General features: G+C 32.2%; 3 protein-coding genes across 4 annotated transcripts; 2 read left to right on the top strand and 1 right to left on the bottom strand.

Annotated features, from left to right (window-relative positions):
* The first annotated feature begins 7,824 nt into the window (after window positions 1-7,824).
* LOC131644357 (nuclear polyadenylated RNA-binding protein 3-like) lies at window positions 7,825-9,290 on the top strand. Of its 2 annotated transcripts, none has more exons than XM_058914840.1 (3): window positions 7,825-8,109; window positions 8,191-8,255; window positions 8,335-9,290. In XM_058914840.1, the coding sequence occupies exons 1-3, from the start codon at window positions 8,023-8,025 to the stop codon at window positions 9,062-9,064; spliced, it is 882 nt and encodes a 293-aa protein (XP_058770823.1). In that variant the 5' UTR covers window positions 7,825-8,022; the 3' UTR covers window positions 9,065-9,290. The 2 variants fall into 2 exon arrangements, with proteins under 2 accessions (XP_058770823.1, XP_058770822.1); XM_058914839.1 differs by having other exon boundaries at window positions 7,841-8,109; window positions 8,329-9,290.
* Window positions 9,291-9,597: 307 nt separating this feature from the next.
* Window positions 9,598-11,851, bottom strand: LOC131644359 (uncharacterized). The gene is made up of 2 exons (XM_058914841.1): window positions 11,046-11,851; window positions 9,598-10,112 (listed from the first exon to the last, which is right to left on the bottom strand). The coding sequence occupies exons 1-2, from the start codon at window positions 11,324-11,326 to the stop codon at window positions 10,061-10,063; spliced, it is 333 nt and encodes a 110-aa protein (XP_058770824.1). The 5' UTR covers window positions 11,327-11,851; the 3' UTR covers window positions 9,598-10,060.
* A 7,372-nt stretch (window positions 11,852-19,223) lies between these two features.
* On the top strand, window positions 19,224-20,661 carry LOC131618513 (peroxygenase-like). The gene is made up of 6 exons (XM_058889722.1): window positions 19,224-19,408; window positions 19,492-19,641; window positions 19,732-19,817; window positions 19,898-19,992; window positions 20,073-20,198; window positions 20,279-20,661. Exons 1-6 carry the CDS (start codon window positions 19,300-19,302, stop codon window positions 20,436-20,438), a joined length of 726 nt encoding a protein of 241 aa, XP_058745705.1. The 5' UTR covers window positions 19,224-19,299; the 3' UTR covers window positions 20,439-20,661.
* Window positions 20,662-20,887: the final 226 nt, after the last annotated feature.

The raw sequence follows: 20,887 nt of genomic DNA on the forward strand, positions 1-20,887 counted from the left end.
ATCAGGGGTACCCTTCTTGGTCACGGTATGATGAAGAAGGGGGAAGCGAGGGAGATGCTGATTAAGGAGCTTGAGGCTTATCCTGAGGACGCGCTTGAGGAGGTGGAGAGGACCCGCGGGGCGCACGTGAGATTTCACTTCTTGACGCGACAGTACGAGGACGAACTCCTTGCGGCACAGGCTGCTGCTGATGACAACACAGAGGTGGATATACACAGGCAGCGAGTGCTGAGATGTTACTTCCTATTTTTGTTAGGCACCTAGCTGTTTGTGGACACGAGGTCGTTGTACACAGACGTCGTTTATCTGAAGTACTTATCAAATTCCGCACGTGTCCATGACGTACAATGTAACGTCCCGGATTTTCATCCAAGATATGACTTAGAAATTATCAATTATACTTGTTTAAACGAAAGTAAAATGGTTTAAAATGAAATACATTCAACTTCAATCCAAATTCCTAAGCGAAAAACCGCACTTCTAATTAAATAAAAAAAATAATAAATAAATAACTTCAAAATTTAATGCGGACGATATAATTACTACATAATATTGCTTAAAAGAAAATCCCTTTTTCCCCACGATCACACATCAGACAACATCACTCACTTTGAAGTCCTGCATCCATACCTAAAATATTGTTGTAAGGGTCAGTCACTCATGTCAAACTAAACCAAACAAGAATTAAAAATCAGACAAATATAAATACATATGTCATGTTCAAGAAAATTTAATAAGAGTACTCATCAACGATTACTAACAACAACACGGTCAACTTGAGACGGGATACACGTTCAAGAAAATCATAACTATCAACCATCCACGTTATGTCGGTCATATGCAAAATATGAATGCTCTTAAACTATATGATCCGGATATTTCAGCCCGCCACTAAGACACCACAAAGAATTCATCTCATATCAATGAGGAAAATAACCCGCCACTAAGGCACCACACAAAATGCATATGCCATGTCATGCCATGCATGATGACAAATATAATTATAATTACCCGCCACTAAGGCATCCACACAGAAATTCTACCCGCCACTAAGGCAACAAAAATATAACACAATATTCATTCATATTCATGTGTATGTAAGATTTTCCTTTTCCGCCATAATATTCACTATGTCATAGATATTTATCCTGATGATAATTCACATTACAACATATGTATTTATTGATCATTGACTTACAATAACCACACACACAATAATTATGTACCACATTTGTATATTAATACACATGCATTCAAAAGCATCTAGCTACAACAATAGGTATACACTAAATTATTTACACTATCAGACATACATTTCAAGTAACTAGCAAGACAGATTTTAATAACGACCGATGTCACTTAATTTACTAACTTTAGATATATTACACTAATTTAATTTTAAAAAACTTGCTTTAATAATATTTACTTTCAAAGGACATGACTTTCCATTCTAGTTGAAATTTCTAGAACAAAATGCTAATTTCTAACATGCATATTCATTTCAATTTAGCTAACCAAATGACTATATATAAATCACGTGAAACCTATAATATTTACAACCACACAATATAAATCGAGTGAAGTCTATAATATTTACAACCACACAATTGTACTACCCTCTCTTATTACTATCCTAGAACTATTTGATTAGTCTATGATGTTTAGCAACACATACAAAAATGCACCTATATGGTTCTAAACACAAAATTAATTAAACAAAGATCCATATCTATTTTTCGATTAGAGTTTTAATTTAAATCTCTAAAACATTGAAATATATATATATAATATCTACCTAAGATCTAATTCAAGTCTAATTTAGAGTTACATGAGAAAAAACCCTTACCTTAATGTTTTCATTGACACCACTTCAATTGATATTCTCACAGCAGCCACAAAACGAGATAAGCAAAATGTTGATGATGAACAACAAGGATAAAAATATTTTAACGCCAAATATACATTTATTTTTGTTCGGTAAAAGGTTTATATGCGAACTCTATGGAGGTTTAGAGATGGAAGTTGAGAAAAAATGAAACATCGTGTAATTCTAAAAATTAGGAGCCAAGAGTATTGAGTTAGTGGAAGGACTTATTCAACTTGTAAATAGGAAGAGAGAGAAAAATTTGACCTAATCTAATTTCATAATATTATTATTATTATTATGGATTAATATTTAATAACTATTACCAATAAGTAATTTTTCTTAACTCCTCACGTCTCATTCTTTCTCCTATATTTTTTTTATTCGTTTTGTTTTTTTTTTCTTTCTTTTTAAAACTCCACCTCATCATTTTATTTTTAATTAAAAAAAATTCACATTAAAATTCTTTAATTATAAAAATAATAGAATAATAAATATAATAATATTAATTATTAAATATAATCAATATATTTATAAAATTAACTAAATAAAGGAGGTATAAGAATAATAATTTTAATATTATCTAGTTATCAAAATAATTATATTAGAAGGATTGAAACAAATAGCTAGAATAAATTGATAATAATACTTAATTAAGATGTAAATATACGCATAAAATAAATTATTCACTAATTTTTTTTTGTAAAATGATAAATATGTATCGCGTATAAAATATCGGGATGTTACATTCTTACCCCTTTAAAATAGTTTCGTCCTCGAAACTTATAAAAGTCAGCAATAATAAAATCAATATTTATATAATACGAAGTTAAAATATTATAACACATAAATAAAATAGTTATAATAGATTATAAGTCTAAGACTTACACTATTACATCTAAAATAATAATTGTATCCTCACTAAAAGATTGAGATAAATAAAAAAAACACTTAAAAAAATACTACCTTAAAACTATTCAGCTCCTCTTATATAAATTCACAATTGAAAACTATAATCAATTTTTTTTAGTATACATTTTTGTTAATTGTTCATTTAAGTTTATAACAACTAATAAAATAAAATAAAATGTCACACTTTTCCTACTCACTCTGATCTCAAATGTATATGATAGTTAAATTGTATACCTCAAGTAAGCTAAAGTATTTTTTTTCATTAAAATCAAAATTACATATTCTAAAATATTAAAATAAATAGACAATAACAAACATTTTTATATTTACAACTATAAAACATAAACACAATAACAAACACATAGATCACATGATTACAAATCAAGGCATACTATGACTACAAATAACTATTGATCATCTTAGTAATAAAGAGACAATTAATAGCAAGTCTAAAACAAGGACATCAAAACATTCACACATAATTCAAAGCAAGCGTCACACACATTCATCCCAACCCAAAATATTTGTCCGAGGATTATTGCTCTGATACCAATTGTAACGTCCCGGATTTTCATCCAAGATATGACTTAGAAATTATCAATTATACTTGTTTAAACGAAAGTAAAATGGTTTAAAATGAAATACATTCAACTTCAATCCAAATTCCTAAGCGAAAAACCGCACTTCTAATTACATAAAAAAAATAATAAATAAATAACTTCAAAATTTAATGCGGACGATTTAATTACTACATAATATTGCTTAAAAGAAAATCCCTTTTTCCCCACGATCACACATCAGACAACATCACTCACTTTGAAGTCCTGCATCCATACCTAAAATATTGTTGTAAGGGTCAGTCACTCATGTCAAACTAAACCAAACAAGAATTAAAAATCAGACAAATATAAATACATATGTCATGTTCAAGAAAATTTAATAAGAGTACTCATCAACGATTACTAACAACAACACGGTCAACTTGAGACGGGATACACGTTCAAGAAAATCATAACTATCAACCATCCATGTTATGTCGGTCATATGCAAAATATGAATGCTCTTAAACTATATGATCCGGATATTTCAGCCCGCCACTAAGGCACCACAAAGAATTCATCTCATATCAATGAGGAAAATAACCCGCCACTAAGGCACCACACAAAATGCATATGCCATGTCATGCCATGCATGATGACAAATATAATTATAATTACCCGCCACTAAGGCATCCACACAGAAATTCTACCCGCCACTAAGGCAACAAAAATATAACACAATATTCATTCATATTCATGTGTATGTAAGATTTTCCTTTTCCGCCATAATATTCACTATGTCATAGATATTTATCCTGATGATAATTCACATTACAACATATGTATTTATTGATCATTGACTTACAATAACCACACACACAATAATTATGTACCACATTTGTATATTAATACACATGCATTCAAAAGCATCTAGCTACAACAATAGGTATACACTAAATTATTTACACTATCAGACATACATTTCAAGTAACTAGCAAGACAGATTTTAATAACGACCGATGCCACTTAATTTACTAACTTTAGATATATTACACTAATTTAATTTTAAAAAACTTGCTTTAATAATATTTACTTTCACAGGACATGACTTTCCATTCTAGTTGAAATTTCTAGAACAAAATGCTAATTTCTAACATGCATATTCATTTCAATTTAGCTAACCAAATGACTATATATAAATCACGTGAAACCTATAATATTTACAACCACACAATATAAATCGAGTGAAGTCTATAATATTTACAACCACACAATTGTACTACCCTCTCTTATTACTATCCTAGAACTATTTGATTAGCCTATGGTGTTTAGCAACACATACAAAAATGCACCTATATGCTTCTAAACACAAAATTAATTAAACAAAGATCCATATCTATTTTTCGATTAGAGTTTTAATTTAAATCTCTAAAACATTGAAATATATATATATATATATATATATATATATATATATATATATATATATATATATATATATATATATATATATATATATATATATAATATCTACCTAAGATCTAATTCAAGTCTAATTTAGAGTTACATGAGAAAAAACCCTTACCTTAATGTTTTCATTGACACCACTTCAATTGATATTCTCACAGCAGCCACAAAACGAGATAAGCAAAATGTTGATGATGAACAACAAGGATAAAAATATTTTAACGCCAAATATACATTTATTTTTGTTCGGTAAAAGGTTTATATGCGAACTCTATGGAGGTTTAGAGATGGAAGTTGAGAAAAAATGAAACATCGTGTAATTTTAAAAATTAGGAGCCAAGAGTATTGAGTTAGTGGAAGGACTTATTCAACTTGTAAATAGGAAGAGAGAGAAAAATTTGACCTAATCTAATTTCATAATATTATTATTATTATGGATTAATATTTAATACTACCTCTGTTCCTTTATATAAGAGACAATTCACTTTTTAGATTCATTGAATAATTAATGTATCTAGTCAATATACATATCAGATACATTGATTATTCAATGAACCTAAAAAATGAAATGTCTCTTATATATAGGAACGGAGGTAGTAACTATTACCAATAAGTAATTTTTCTTAACTCCTCACGTCTCATTCTTTCTCCTATATTTTTTTTTATTCGTTTTGTTTTTTTTTTCTTTCTTTTTAAAACTCCACCTCATCATTTTATTTTTAATTAAAAAAAATTCACATTAAAATTCTTTAATTATAAAAATAATAGAATAACAAATATAATAATATTAATTATTAAATATAATCAATATATTTATAAAATTAACTAAATAAAGGAGGTATAAGAATAATAATTTTAATATTATCGAGTTATCAAAATAATTATATTAGAAGGATTGAAACAAATAGCTAGAATAAATTGATAATAATACTTAATTAAGATGTAAATATACGCATAAAATAAATTATTCACTAATTTTTTTTTGTAAAATGATAAATATGTATCGCGTATAAAATATCGGGATATTACATACAACTACCATAGACTCAGAGAGAGATGCTTGTGGAAGGAAAGGACTGTGGCTGACGGTTGTACCCTTTTAGTGGTAACAATCTTTCATCCTTATACTTTTTATCAAATTTTGTTATATATTTGTGATAATATGTTTGATCCCCGTGCTTTTTTTTTCAGGTTTGGATATTACAGTACTTGCCAAACATTATTGGCTGGGGAGAGGTGCCGGAGTACACTGGGTCATGCCGCGTGCTAGAGCCTTCACCCCCTTAGAGGGAAACAGGTGCCGGATCCTTACAGGCGCTATCTTGACCGCATTGGTGCTGAGGACGTCCGATACGACTACAATGCTAATCACTATGAGACAATTTCGTTTGATGAGATCGCACTATATTCTGGATGGTTGGCTTTCAGTTCGACCATCATTGTTCGTTATCTTCCGGAGCGCGTCATGCGGCAGTTCGGCTACCAGCAGATGATACCTTGCCACCCTTCTGTCTCCGCTCCTATCGCCATGACCCGTCGGCAGCTAGATGATGTCTTTGCAGACTTTGAGAATCACATGGTTTCTGACGAGGCTCGGGCGACCAGATTAGAGGTAGATTGGAGCTGCGTTGACGACACATCACCTGGTACTACAAGGTGTCACAATCATACATGATTCCCACTACACCGAGATCACCACCTAGACAAGCCAATTAGGAGATTTTGCAGACTTATCAGTCTCAATTGGATCACACTGACGATGTTCTTCAACGGTGTCGTCAAATAGCTGTCATGGCACAGGCAGGTATTGCCGATGGTTTCTTCCTTGAGAGGTTTGATGGCAGACGTGTAGTGGATGGTATCATTAAGATCGCAGAGGAGACATTTTTGTACCATCGACATCGTGCTAGGACAGGTGGGGCACTTGACGGTAGAGGCAGAGTAGGCAACAGACGTCGTGATGGATGCAGAGGCGGGGCTAGAGGCAGAGGAGTGGCGGGGGATGATGTCCGACACTAGGGGTGGCAAAACGGGCCCGGCCTACGGTAAAAGCCCGTTTTACCCGCACTTTTTTGCGGGGCGGGGGGAGGTTTTAGGCCCGCTCCCTTTAGTGTCCCCGCCCCGCCCCGCCCCGTTTTTTTACGGGCTTTTGCGGGCATGAGTTTTTTCATACAATTTTACTATTTTTAGGCCTAAAAAATTCAATGTCCGCGGGTTTTCCCCGCCCCGCACTCATTTTTTTGCGGGGCGGGAGAAGGTTTTAGACCCGCACTCTCTAATATCCCCGCCGCGCCCCGTTTTTTCGCGGGCTTTTGCGGGGCGGGCCTAAACGGTGCAGGCATGCCCGTTTGCCACCCCTATCCGACACACACATTGGTGATGCCAGAGATTTTTTTGATGTCTTTATTTTTATTTCATTTATGTATTTTTATTTTGATTATGTATTTGACATTATGACTGATGATTTATACGATGTATTATTTTGGTGTACTATATTTCGTTGTCTTTACATTGCATTACTTTAATGTTCCATTTTTGTTATAAAAATTGGAGTTTATGAGTGAAATGCAGGTGATTTTATATATAGCAGAATGTTCCGCAAGTACATCTACGAAACACTTTGTTTTTAGCATGTTCCGTATATGTACCTACGGAAAAAATTAATTTTTTTTTTAAAAAAAAAGTTGCTTTCGAATGTGCATCTAGGAAACATAATTGGAATTTCGCCAGGTGACTTAAAGAATTAAGGGGTGTGATGAGATATCACTTTCTAAATGTATATATTTTCTAAAATAGAGTATTTGAGAGTAAAATAAATTTTGATTATTAATTAATTGTTTAAAACTAAAATTATTTTCTAAAAAATCCACCATTCTATTGCATATGTAAAAATAAATAATTCCATAAAATCATTATTTTTATTAAAAGAAAAAGATAAGACAAATATTCAAATAGAAGAGAGCAAAGATTTTCAGATCTGAACCTTATTCCCCTCACACAAAACGAATAAAAAATTTGTTGCGCCCACAACAACACAACCATCATTAAAAGTCTAACGTTAGCATTTTTCAAACAAAAACAGTAACTTGTTGGAGCCAAACGGCTTTAAAACTTCTCACATGTTCCTCCACACACTCTCTCTCTGGTTGCATTCATATCACTTTCTTTAATTACTCTTAATTAGCAACGACTTCGTAAACATTCTTTCTTCTCTTTCCAACAGCGAAAGAAAGAAAGAACATGGGTTGTTTTCTTCAGTGTTTTGGTTTATCCACTAAAAGAAAACGCAGAAAGACTCTCTACAAAGTCCTAGCTCGAGAAAGCCAAGTAAGTCTATAACAAAACCACCCATTTTCAACTTCTCTTGATTTTTACTAATTCAGTAATAAAAATGTTATCTTTTTGCAGAAATATGGAAACTATGAAGTTCTTGCTATTACAGAAAAAGCGATTATCCCTTATTCTGAATCCAGGTTTGTATTTATTTGTCTTTTCATTTTCTTGAATGTATCGATATAAAGATTGATTCTTTATTTTATCTGTTAGAGGTAGAGATCAAGAGAAGGAGAAGAGTGGTGTTAAAGCCAAGAAGAAGAAGAAAGTTAGCTTTAATTTGAATTTACAGATATATGAGGCAAACCCTAGTTCTTATCAGGTGTTGGAGAATGAGGAAGAAGACAATAAGGAGGCTGCTGTGGAATCAGAGGGAAGGGTTTTGGGAGATGGATCTGAAGCTGTGGTAATTCGATACCCGTCGAATCATAGGTATCATAACTGTGGTTATGATCAGGATGAAGAGGATGAGATGGTATATGAGGAGTCTGATATTGATGATGAATTTGATGAAGAGTATGATTGGGATGATGATGATGATGATGATGATGAGGGCTATGAAAGTTGCGAGAATTATGGTGATGATGAAGTATGCGATGAAAATGGGATGGAGAATCAGAAGGCGCTTTCTTCAAACGATGCTGAGGTGAAATCGAATTCGAGTGGACGAGAGAGGAGTATGAACATGAATTCTGTTCTGCTTCCGGTGGAGAATCTAACTCAGTGGAAAGCAATCAAAGCAAAAGTTATATCAAATAAAAACAGGAGAAAGGAAAATGCTCCATCGGAGGAAAATACGAGCATGCTGCCTTTAGTCTCACCTTGTATTTTGGAATCAAATGATCTTCAGTCAAAGCCTTTGTTGAAAGAAATCGCGGTGGATGCTAGTCTTTCAAACTGGCTGGTTTCTCCTAACTATAATGTTTCCAGTACAATTCGTTGTCAATGATGCAGCAGAGTGGTCGAAGTAACAGAAACTTAGAGAATATTAATTGGTGAAGAACAATATAAAGTGTCAATTTTTTAGGTTTTTGATGATTGATTATTCATTAAGAAAATAGTTTGTCGGGATGATTTGGTTGTATGTGTGTCTAATTTGTGCATGTAATTGTTTTGTTTTGGGTTTGTGAACGGAGTTATGTTGTAATCAAATCAAAGGAGTGTGTGTTTGTTGCTGTTTGTGTTTTCATGTTGCAGCTATGCAATTTGAGGTGTTCTCAAATCTCATGCTCATATTGATACATTTTTATCTTTACATAATTAAAAGTGTTGGTGTCATTGTGCGACAGGGACACTGACACACCATTTTTTTAGAGGTGTCGGTGCTACTGAGCTACTAATCAATCTTTGAGTCAATTAAAAGTGGTTTTTTGTGTAGACAATCTTAGAAAAAATAGGTTGATATTTGAAAAATATAACTGTATAAACTCCATTAGCACAAGCTGATTCTACAGCAATGGAACAGACAGAACCAAATAACCCTTGTAGCAGAATTACACGAGTACAAGTGCTTGTCATTAAAATTCATTCTGTATATTGAGTGACTAGGAAAATAATAAACAGAAAAAAGTCCGAGGTACCACCTCTACCATTTACAGCATGAACAGCAATTGAATGTCAAATACTTAGAGAAGCATGAAAATGCTCATTTAGTTTTTATACATGGAAGCCATGCTCCTATCAGCACAGTCTTAATCAAAATTGACGGATGCCGTGAGTTTAGTTTGATCTTCGTAGAGAACTGGCACGGACTCCACCTAAGAAATTGTCAAAACCTGATCAAAGGAACTAGATCCAAACAATGGCAATCATAATGAGAGGTTTGTCTTGGTTATTGGAGAGTAGGTACTAATCATTATATTAGCGCGTCAAATTCAGGCTCTAGCAGCCTTAATAATGTTTCCCCTCGATCTACTCAGCTTGAGACAGGTTATCAGGATCATCTCTACATTAATGAGCAGAGACAGGAATCGTCATCCTCCGAGTCACTATCATCACTGCACACACCATAGGGCGACCAAATGTAAGTTTACCACTTTAAAAAACATTGACATTGTAGGAAATGAATCAATCATAAGGTGTATTGCATTCCAAAAGTTAGTTGACATGATAGCATTCCACAAGAAGACATGAAAGCATTGACTAACAAAGAAAAAAGAATCAATGAAATAGGGTTCTGTTATAACTAAAAAGTTTTGCATTGGTCACCCCAAGTCAGGTTGCTGCTAGGGCATATCTTCCAATCAATATTCTTAAAACTGAACATCAAACTGGACAAATTTTTGGATCATGGCGCAACCTCTATAAACTGCTCGAACTGCTATAAAACTGTGATTGAACCATCAAAATTACTGAATCATTGTAAAGGCTATCCCCTGGTTTGCTTCTGCTCTTGTTCTCTCCCACAGTTTCAATCATAATCTAAGGTTTACCAATTTTACAAATACATTGAGTTTTATTTCCGTTTCTTCGTAAACTACTGAAGCTCTTTTTCTCCTAACATCTTGTCTTTACAATATGAATCACATTAAGCAGAAATGTTGACCTATAAACCCTCCCTCAATTTAATTAGTGGCATTATCAGTTCCTTCAGAATCCACTCAGACCTTATCTGTATCACAAGCCTATCCTTCAAAAAGTCAAAACCTTTACCGCAAAAACCCTTTAAGATCTATGAAGCACATACACACAGAGACACCGGCGGACATGACACTCATACCGACACATCGACACTGGTAATAATTTAAAAAAATAATAAGGAAAACAAACCTATATCAACTCCTTTTCCCCCTCCCTTTCTAGTATACATAGTATGGTTCAAATGAGTTTTGGTCACAACTAACAACATGTAAAACATTTGGAAACAATGAAAAGATAACAACAAAACAAACAATCAGTACATGGCTGTAATGAAACAGACAAAAATTTACCTTGGTTCATATTCCAACACTTCAACAAGCTTGTTTCCAATCATATCATTCCACTGCACTCTCCTACTTGTCTTACTCTTATTCAATTTCCGTGACATTCCTCCTTTTCTGGGGAGTGTCGACAAAGAATTCGAATCACTATCATTTTTTCCATTTACACGATCTTCATCTTGTTTACGATCCATTTCCAAAGAAGCCACAGCCACAGCCACAGCCACAGCCAGAGGCTTCTTGACACACCCATTAACACCATCCTTCTTAGACACAGTATCCATCACCATCAACAACAATACTCCTCCAAAAAAAAAAATGAAAAATTCAACCCTAAATTCAGGAAAATCTACAAACTTGACACAAACCCATTTGATCTAATCGGCATAAAATGAAAACCCAATTCTCAAATTCCTCCAAAGTTTTTAATTTTGGAGGAACCAAAACATCGGTTCAATTCAATTTAACACAGAGAGAAAAATAAAACAGGGGAAACAAACAGAACATGAAGATGAAACGAAAAGTTGGTATAAAATTTAAATGAATCGAAAAGAGAGTGAGAGAAAACAGAAAGAGGGAAAATTTGTATGGTTGGAAACAATAAAGAAACAGAATCAGAATTGGTTCACGTAGAGTTTGAGACGGTTGAAACAGAACAAAAGTTTTCTGGGAATTTAAGAAAAGGGAAACGAAATTAACCACACGATCTAAAATAAAGGATATTGATGTATTGTTGTACTAGAATACAAGAAGTGATGATGAGGAATGTGCGTTTACTTTTGTTATGAGAGGGAGGGGTGTGGTGTTAAATTCTTTTGTCTTGAGACTATAGTTAATTTGAAGTTGTTGAAGGTCAATTTAGTGAATGTTTGTCTTGTCAATTTTTTAATGAAAAATTATTGTTTTTATGGTCAGTTGGTATGTGGACAAGTGAGATATTTGTTCCACTATTTGTTTCCACATCAAGTTTAATTTATTAATTTAGTTATTAGATAAAATGAAATGTATTAAAAGGTTATAATAAGAAAATAAAGATTTTTGTATTGTAAATTTTTCTCAAGTGTGTCATTTAAATATAGGGATTTTAACATGAACATTTAATCATAGGATTAAAATATATTAAATTATTAGAGAAAACAGACATCTATATTAAATATTATTCATAACACTTTCTCTTATATGTTTACGGAGTATATGTGTTAGCGAATTTTTTGACATATCTTAAACTTAAGTGTGTCAAGAAGAAGTTTTAAACGTTTGGAAAAATTTGGTTGATTATGTTAGTATTTCTTCAACAAATAGGTTAGAAGACTATTTAGACATACATGTTCAAGGGAATGTGTCAAAGTTCCTATACGCATAATAGTGTTAGGAACTTAGTGATTTTTAGAGTGATTTGAAGAGCATTTCAACTGAGGAAGTTAGAATATGAAACAAGGCTAAATAACTATTTTTTTGCCTTATCCGCATTCAAAGGACGCGTGGAAGTAAGTCAAAGGCGAAACACATGCAAGCGAAGATATGTCAACTTTTGGAGAAAGGAACGTTTGTTATACTTATTTAGATTTCAGTATAAATAGGAAATTCTACTGCAAAAAACTCAATATACCCAAAGTATCCGAGCAAAGTGAGAAAATAGTCTAACCGAGTGCAATGTATGTATGCAAACACCATATTCTATCAATACAAAGTCTTTTACATTAAGTTATTTTATGTATTTTACTTTTTGTCGAATCCTTTGCATTCTCTGCATTCACATTTTTATCTTTTCATTTTATATTAAAGATTCCGCCTACGTCAAAATCCTGACCTTTTTTTTTACACAAAAACCATACAAACATCAGAAACTTTATGCACCTATGTCCTAGGATCATTTCGTCGGCCGTGCAAGTAATCTTTTGGAAGACTAGCGCTTATTTACTAAATTTCATGATAAACAATATGCTTCGTTAAAACCTTATTAGAAAAAATCCAATGAAAAAATCTAGTGAAGGAAAAAATTACAATATCCTTTGAGAGGGACAAAACCATGGTAAAGAGAAAAAGAGTGCAGAACATATTTATTTCTCCCCTTGTGCATACATTTATATGTGAGATGATATTCTTTCTAGTAGTTGCTTAAAAGTTCTTCCTAGAAGTGACTTCATGTAGTGCTAATAGTTATGAAAGATTTGATGAAGTTGTTGTCATGAGTTGTTTCATAGATCTCCATGAAATAGTTGTATCTCCATATAAATAAACAAGTGACATATTTTTGATCTACCATTATAAGGATCTGATAAGTAAGCTATAACTCTACATTAACAAAGTATTTGTCTGACTTTGTTTCAACTTCTTTGTGTATATGAAGAACTATATATTATTAATAGATTAACATAAATTGGTATATCATAACATGTTTACTTATCTAGATACATCAGTTCTTTAATTACACTAAGATATGATACTTCTGGACCAAATAGTTTTTCATCCTCTTCTTGATCTCTGAAAGAATCTTATCCAAATTCATTGGTCTAACATCATCAAGGTAGACAACATTTGAGATTTGTCCATATAAAAATATATTATCACTTTTTCTAAATAAGTTTCTTGGTGTATAAAATTTCTATTGTTCAAATGTTCACTTAGTAAGGACTTTTTCTTTCTCAAGTTCTTCATCTCAAAAAATTTCTTTAATCAATTTATAGCTTTTGAAAGCTCTTCAGGAATTCCAATAATATTTATGGCATCCACATAAACAACTAGTATTGCAAATTCTTTTTCAAACATTTTTTAATAAAAATACAAAGACAAATGGAGTTATTTGTATATCCCTCCCTTAAAAAATATTCACCGAGACGATTACCACACGCGTCCAAATTGTTTTAGCCCATAGAGAGACTTATTCAATTTGATGAAGTAGCTTTCTTGAGATCCAAAGTTATGTGTCGTAGGTACATTAAACCCTTCAGGAAGTTTCACATAAATGTCTCATTCAAGTGAGTCATACAAATAAGCTGTTACAACATCCATCATGTATAAATTAAGCCCTTCATGTTATACAAGGCTTATTAAGTGTCAAAATGTACTTACATAACTACAGGTGAATATGTCTCACCAAAATCAATTCTAGATCTTTGTGAAAACCCTTGACTGACAAGTCGAATTTCGTATCTCACAATTTCAATATTTTCATTTTATTTTCGCACGAAAACCCATTTATATTCATCTGACTTCACAACTTGAGGTGTTTGGACAATAGGTCTAAAAACTTATCTCTGGTAAAGTGAGTTTAAATTTACTTCAATTGCATCTTTCCATTTTGTTCAATTCTCACTTTGTTTATAATCTTTAATAGATTTTGATTTATGATCCACCTTATATGTTATACTTTTAGCGCTATATTATATACAAAAATATTGTTAACATTGACTTTGTTTTTGGTTCTACTAATTCAGGTTCCACCGTATTTCTTTCATGACATAATTATCGAGATCTCTTTATTTTCATAAATTTCAGATACTTGGTTAGTTTTTTGGAACTAAAAAATAAATAATATCAAAATATTCTTATAATTTTCATATCCTCAATTGGGTCATCTTTAAAGTTATCTTATTTGCTTGGTAGAGGATTTTTAATATCATAACCGACTTTCCTACCATGCTTCATGCACGGTTTCATTTTATTTGCAATATTCGATTATCCAACGGGAGAATTCATTTCAATTGTAGTATTAGCAATTAGAATTGGCTGTATAAATTTATTGATATCAAATACCACTTACAATCCAATATATTGTAATGTAGTCAATAAAGCAATTTAACGTTTATCAATTAAAGGATAAATCTATACAAATCGATTACTCTATCAATGAATTCAACAATTTACTTATGAAAATTAAATGAGAGATAGAGATAGAGAGAGGGGAATCCGGGATTTTTTTAGTCAGTTCACCAATTTTCTCCGCTTTGGCTACATATGCCCCCAATTCCAATCGAAATTGAGATATCAATCTTACTTTATAAAAAGTCACTTACAAGAGAAATGTAGCAATTCAGCCCTAAAAACCTTATGTTTGATGTTGATCATAGAACTTCTTTTCCCTTGATATGAGTTTGATCAAGTCACCCAAGAACACCAATGTTATTCACCGTCTCACACTACTCCTTTACAAGAAACCACTGATCTTCAAAGTTTTCACTCGGTCGAATCTAAATTGCTACTTATTGTCTCCCAAGATCTCCAATTGATTCACCATTTCACGTTATGCCTTTGCAAGAACCTTTCGTTCTTCAAAGCTTTCACTCGATTGAATCCACATTGCAAGAATCTTATCAAAAAACCCAAATCAACACCATTATCTTGGAGGATAAACCCTTATAGTTTTTGCAATGAAACCCCCAAAGATTCCCAACTCAATACACCGACCTAAATTGGACGTTATCAACCTAGTCTAGATGACACCCAAACAAAAAATGATTATGTGTAGTTTATTTGTGTGTATGCATAGATGAAAGGTTGAAGATGAAGCACAATATTTGCATGTGTTTATATTTTTATCAAGTTAAAAATGATGCATGTATGAAGTATTTATCAGTGTGCAAGTTGAAGGCAAAAAGGTAACTTAATAATTGAAATAGAATGCAAATTTTCAGAAAAATTACAACATGTATCGACACGTATAAGTCATGTGCCGACACATGTTGATGCTCCTGTCAACCTATTCAAGTTCATGTGTGGACACATAGAAATAGAAGCTACAAGCTTTAAAAATGCAGTACATGTGTCGACCTGTAAATCGTATGTGTTGACACATACATAAGTTACAAGATTTATTATTGATCCATATGTGTCGACTCATACCACATACGTGTCAACACATAGACTTGTATTTTGTGTAAAAACTAATTTTTAATGCATGATACCTTTTCCAAATATATTTTAAGTGCAATTTAAGATCCCTAATGTAAAGGTGCACATAATGACTTAGGGATACCGTCTAATGTACATAAATGCTAAATATTTCCTAGTTTTTACATCATGCAAAACATCTAACAAGAAAGTGCACTCACAAATCATTTATCATCATCACTAACCAGCTCCTCGTCCTTGACCACTTTTTCCGAGTTCAACGACTCCTGAGGGATCTTCACTCCAAGATAGAATAATTGGACTTGGTCGAGGGAATTCTAAAAGGAAGCGTACACAAATTTAACTCTATCATTTATGGAGGACTCAAGATCCTTCCTCATTGCGGCATGGCTATCTTCGTGGTCCTTCACTTCTTATAAGTAATCTTTCTTTTATTTTTAGAGGGTTTCCTCGAGCTCGTCAACCTTAGAAGTCATTATCTCTTGGAAGAGGTTTCAAAGATGAGAGTAGCGTTTCATGCACCTATTCCCAAATCCACTTAAGTCGACTTCCAAATCTTTTTCACTTTGCCAAGCAATGAGCCCGACTCAGTGTTCTAAACACTTCCCACTGCTACGCCACAAAAAGTGTTAGGGGGCAAGTGTTCTGGATTGGCCATATGTCTAAAAGAGTGCGGTCCACTCATCAGTCCAAGTCACTTCTCTAAAGTGTCAAAGATACAATACAAACCTACACTAGAGCTGCACACTTGATCCATGTCAAGGACTGATGTCTACCGTTAGATGTCATCGGACAGTTTTCTCCATTGTACACTGAAGTGGTATGGGTCATCCATAATCGCCAATCATATATAAAACATCTCACGTAAGATTTGAGGCATTCTCCCTCTAATCCATAACCCACTTTGCTTCTCATTCTCCTACTGACTTGGGCATTGGAGCGCTAACCTTGTAAGTCCACCCCGCACCTTCGTATCAGAGATCTGCTTCGCTATATTAAGACCCTACTCCATCGTTACAACAACTATTTCTAGCTTCCAGCGGAACACTGCCATATTACAAATGAATCTTTTGTTGATTTGCTACCTCATATTCATACTAAGAAGGACTATGTTCATACACACCTCAGGTTTATTCAATTATTTAACATTTTGTAAATTCAATGGTTACTATTATTCCTAGTTTTCTAGCGGAACACTTCCATATTACAATTCATTTTTTTTATTTGCTACCTTATATTCATACTGAGAAAAACATAAATAAATCCTGAAAGACTATGTTCATACATGCCCTAGGTTTATTTAATCATTTATCATTTTATAGATTCAATGGTGACTATTACAAGAAGATATAATTGATGTATGTTGATGGTTTAAATTATACAACAACTCTTCATTTCGACGATATAATTCTTCTATAATTCTACGACTATGATTTTATCTAAGTTCAACTGTAGACTACTATGATTTTACTTGGGCTCACTGTAGATGCCAGATATTCTAAATATGCACATTAAGTTAGAATTTACTATTATGTGATCAAAGCTCGAGATTATCTAAGACGTGTTAAATAGGTGTATAGAGATTAAGATGTGTGCATGTATAATGACTCATCTTAATCAACAAGAAAATGGTTCATTACATCCTTACCCTCTCTTACATCAACCTTAACCTTTTGCCCAAATCTATTATATACATTAAAATAGACTCCCAATATATTTTTCACATAAAATTATTTTTGTCACATCAAACTATTTTTGCCACATCACTCATAATCCTATGTGTCATCTTCCAAAATTTATTTTCATTTTTTAAAATTCATAATCACACAGAGTCTGTACTTTAAGTCACGAGTTCGAATCCTGAAAATTGCAAAAAATTATATTAACCTAATAACTACTAAATATTTTAATAAAACTTATAAAACAATATTTATATTTTTCTCGCAATAATTTTTTAATGATAGACCTCACAACTATTTCCTTAACATTCTTTGATGAGATTGCTATGGACATTGGGCAAGATTTTGTAAAAAATAAATTCAAATAATTTTTTTAGGTTCTCTTCTTTTTAAGTGGGTTTTAGTATAGTTCCCCACTTTTTGTGTATCTTTTCCTTTCTCAATATATCATCTTTATTCGAAAAACTTACATATTATAAAACAATATTTATATTTTTCTTACCACTATTTTTTAATTAATAACATTAAAATAAAAGAAACTTTACATGTTTTTTTTATATAATATATCTAAAATAATTTTAACTTTTTTTTATAAATGTTATACTACTCTTTCATCATACTTTTTTCAATAAATAATACTCTTAGAACAAACCAATTGTTAGTTTTAATTTTTAATATTAAAATTACTTTACAAAAATTAAAATGTCACATAAGATTTGCAAGTTTTTCATACAATTTTTACCCTAAATCTTCTTGTGTATTTCTTTTTTTGTTTGTTTGATTTTATTACATTCTTCTGATAGTATTCCCTGCTAAATTAAGTGGATAAAATGGACATATAAGTTTTATTTTTTATGTTGAGAATCGCAACAATATGTTACCCTACATTTTTCAATTTACTTATATTATTTTAAACAATTTTTTGTTTGAAAAAAAATATAGTATAACACATATATATCATTTCTTATATATCAATAACATATCAAAATTCAACTCACTAGTCACTACAATATTTTGAAAAAACTAAAAATTCTAACAGCACGAATCACTTCAACAAAATATAATTATTTTAAATATAATTTTTTTCTTATTAAAATCCAAACATGCCCAAAGCATTAATTTTCATAAAAAATAAATATTAATTAAATCATTTACTCTGTTATTTATTTAGATAGTCGATGTGGGGCTTAGAGGATTGCTGTATTAACACAAAATTTATGGAATTTTTCATTTTTTCATTTTTTTTTTTTTTAAATTAATAAGCCGATGTGGAACTTAGAGTATTGCTAAAATGAAATAAGAGTATTGTCACGGTATAGTGTGCCTTCAATTATTAGTAGCCTAAAGACAACAAAGTTGTTCATCAATACTGTTTATTGAGTTTTGGTGTAGAATTTAAAATCCACATTACACTCGTACCATCACTTCAATTATTGCAACATTCAATTTCACATATTCTAGATTTCTAGTGTAAATCCACAGAGGACAAGTATCACCTCCTAACTTGACACAATACGAACTAGCAAACCCTTGCTTGCAGGCCACGTATAACATGTCTATCATCGCTGGCTCTTCCTTCTTTCTCCATCTGTTTTTCTCTCCGCCTCTCACTTTCCCTACAAAAAAGTACAGATTAAGTGCATATATATAGAAACATTGAGAGAAGATATCACATCAGATCAGAGTAAGATAGCAAGCTTAGTAGTTAAACAGAAACAAACATCAACAAAAAAATGGCTGTGGAGATTGAGAGAGAATCAATGATAACTGAAGCTCCTAATGCACCTGTTACTACTGAGAGAAGGGTTAGAACCGACTTGGAAACTACTCTTCCAAAGCCATGTAAGTTTCAGTTCTTAAATTCATACAATTTTGTCTAACACAAGCTATTTATATCTATTTTAATGCTTCTGACTTTCTTTCAGACATGCCTAGAGCATTGACAGCTCCTGATACAAGCCACCCGAATGGAACACCAAACCACAAGCACCACAACATGTCTGTTCTTCAACAGCATTGTGCTTTTTTTGATCAAGATGGTAATGGAATCATTTATCCTTGGGAAACTTACATGGGTAAGTAAGATCACTTTTATTGTTCAAACTGAGACTAGTTTTAAGTTCCAAAGAGACGAATGATTCTTGATCACGTTAAAACATTTTCAGGGTTTCGTGCTCTTGGATTTAATGTGATTTTTTCAGTTATGGCGGCTATTGCCATCAATCTTGCAATGAGTTATTCCACTCAGCCTGTGAGTTATAATATATTCATTCTTCTTAAAAAAATGCATTTCAAATAGTAAGTCTTGGTAAAGAAGTGTGACTTTTGCAGAGCTGGTTTCCTTCACTTCTGTTTCCTATATACATACACAACATGCATAAAGCAAAACATGGAAGTGATTCTGGAGTGTATGACACAGAAGGACGGTGAGTGAGTCAAAGCTCAATACAATAATTATTATAACATCATAATAATAATAATTACTATGAACTTCATGAACATGCAGTTATGTACCAGCAAATCTTGAGAACATATTTAGCAAGTATGCTAAAACTGAACCTGACAAGCTTACCTTTGGAGAAATATGGAACCTGACTGAGGGAAACAGAAATGCATTAGATCCATTTGGCTGGTGAATTTCTGAGGTTTCTTTTTTTGGTTCAATTATGATGAATAAAATGATAAACATATGTGGATGATGAATGTTTGCAGGGTTGCTGGTAAATTGGAATGGGGGGTTCTGTACTATCTTGCAAAGGATGAAGGTGGTTTTTTGGCTAAAGAAGCTGTTAGGAGATGCTTTGATGGTAGCTTATTTGAATACTGTGCTAAAATGAATGCAGCTAATAAAGATGAAGTCAAGATGGGTTGAAATTGAATCTACTGTGAGAGGTTTTAGTGGTGTGGATTATGGTGTAATAAAGTAAATAAAAGTTGTTATAGGAACTTTGGGTCTGGGATTTACCCATTAAGGTGTCTCATTGTTCATAATGGGATACCACCATGGGGGACTGTTCTGGTATATATTATGTGAATACTCTGCTACCTTGCTTGGTAAATGTTATTTAAAATTCTGTTTGGTTTTTGTTCCTAAACATTAATAAGACTAAAAATTTCATATTATAAAGAACAAAACTGAGGTTTTAAGTTTTGTGGAAATATACCATTTCAAATCTGCAGTTGTTTCAGCTTTTAAAAAAATAGATTTTTTTTTTTGTATTTTTGAAAATAGATTTTCTAAAATCAGTTTTCAAAATATTACAAGTTTTTTTATATTCGTTTTTTCTAAAATGAAACACTTAATTTGACATCCTATAACAT

This window comes from Vicia villosa, linkage group LG1 (genome assembly GCF_029867415.1).
Source record: "Vicia villosa cultivar HV-30 ecotype Madison, WI linkage group LG1, Vvil1.0, whole genome shotgun sequence".
NCBI lineage: Eukaryota > Viridiplantae > Streptophyta > Magnoliopsida > Fabales > Fabaceae > Vicia > Vicia villosa.

Coding starts and splice junctions, on each gene's coding strand:
- LOC131644357 (XM_058914839.1), top strand. CDS start 8,023: ATGGGTTGTTTTCTTCAGTGTTTTGGTTTATCCACTAAAAGAAAACGC. Junction 8,110..8,190: donor TCCTAGCTCGAGAAAGCCAA/GTAAGTCTATAA, acceptor ATCTTTTTGCAG/AAATATGGAAACTATGAAGT. Junction 8,256..8,328: donor ATCCCTTATTCTGAATCCAG/GTTTGTATTTAT, acceptor TTTATCTGTTAG/AGGTAGAGATCAAGAGAAGG.
- LOC131644359 (XM_058914841.1), bottom strand. CDS start 11,326: ATGGTGATGGATACTGTGTCTAAGAAGGATGGTGTTAATGGGTGTGTC. Junction 10,113..11,045: donor GTGTTGGAATATGAACCAAG/GTAAATTTTTGT, acceptor TGGTGTGTGCAG/TGATGATAGTGACTCGGAGG.
- LOC131618513 (XM_058889722.1), top strand. CDS start 19,300: ATGGCTGTGGAGATTGAGAGAGAATCAATGATAACTGAAGCTCCTAAT. Junction 19,818..19,897: donor TGAGTTATTCCACTCAGCCT/GTGAGTTATAAT, acceptor TGACTTTTGCAG/AGCTGGTTTCCTTCACTTCT. Junction 19,993..20,072: donor GTGTATGACACAGAAGGACG/GTGAGTGAGTCA, acceptor ATGAACATGCAG/TTATGTACCAGCAAATCTTG.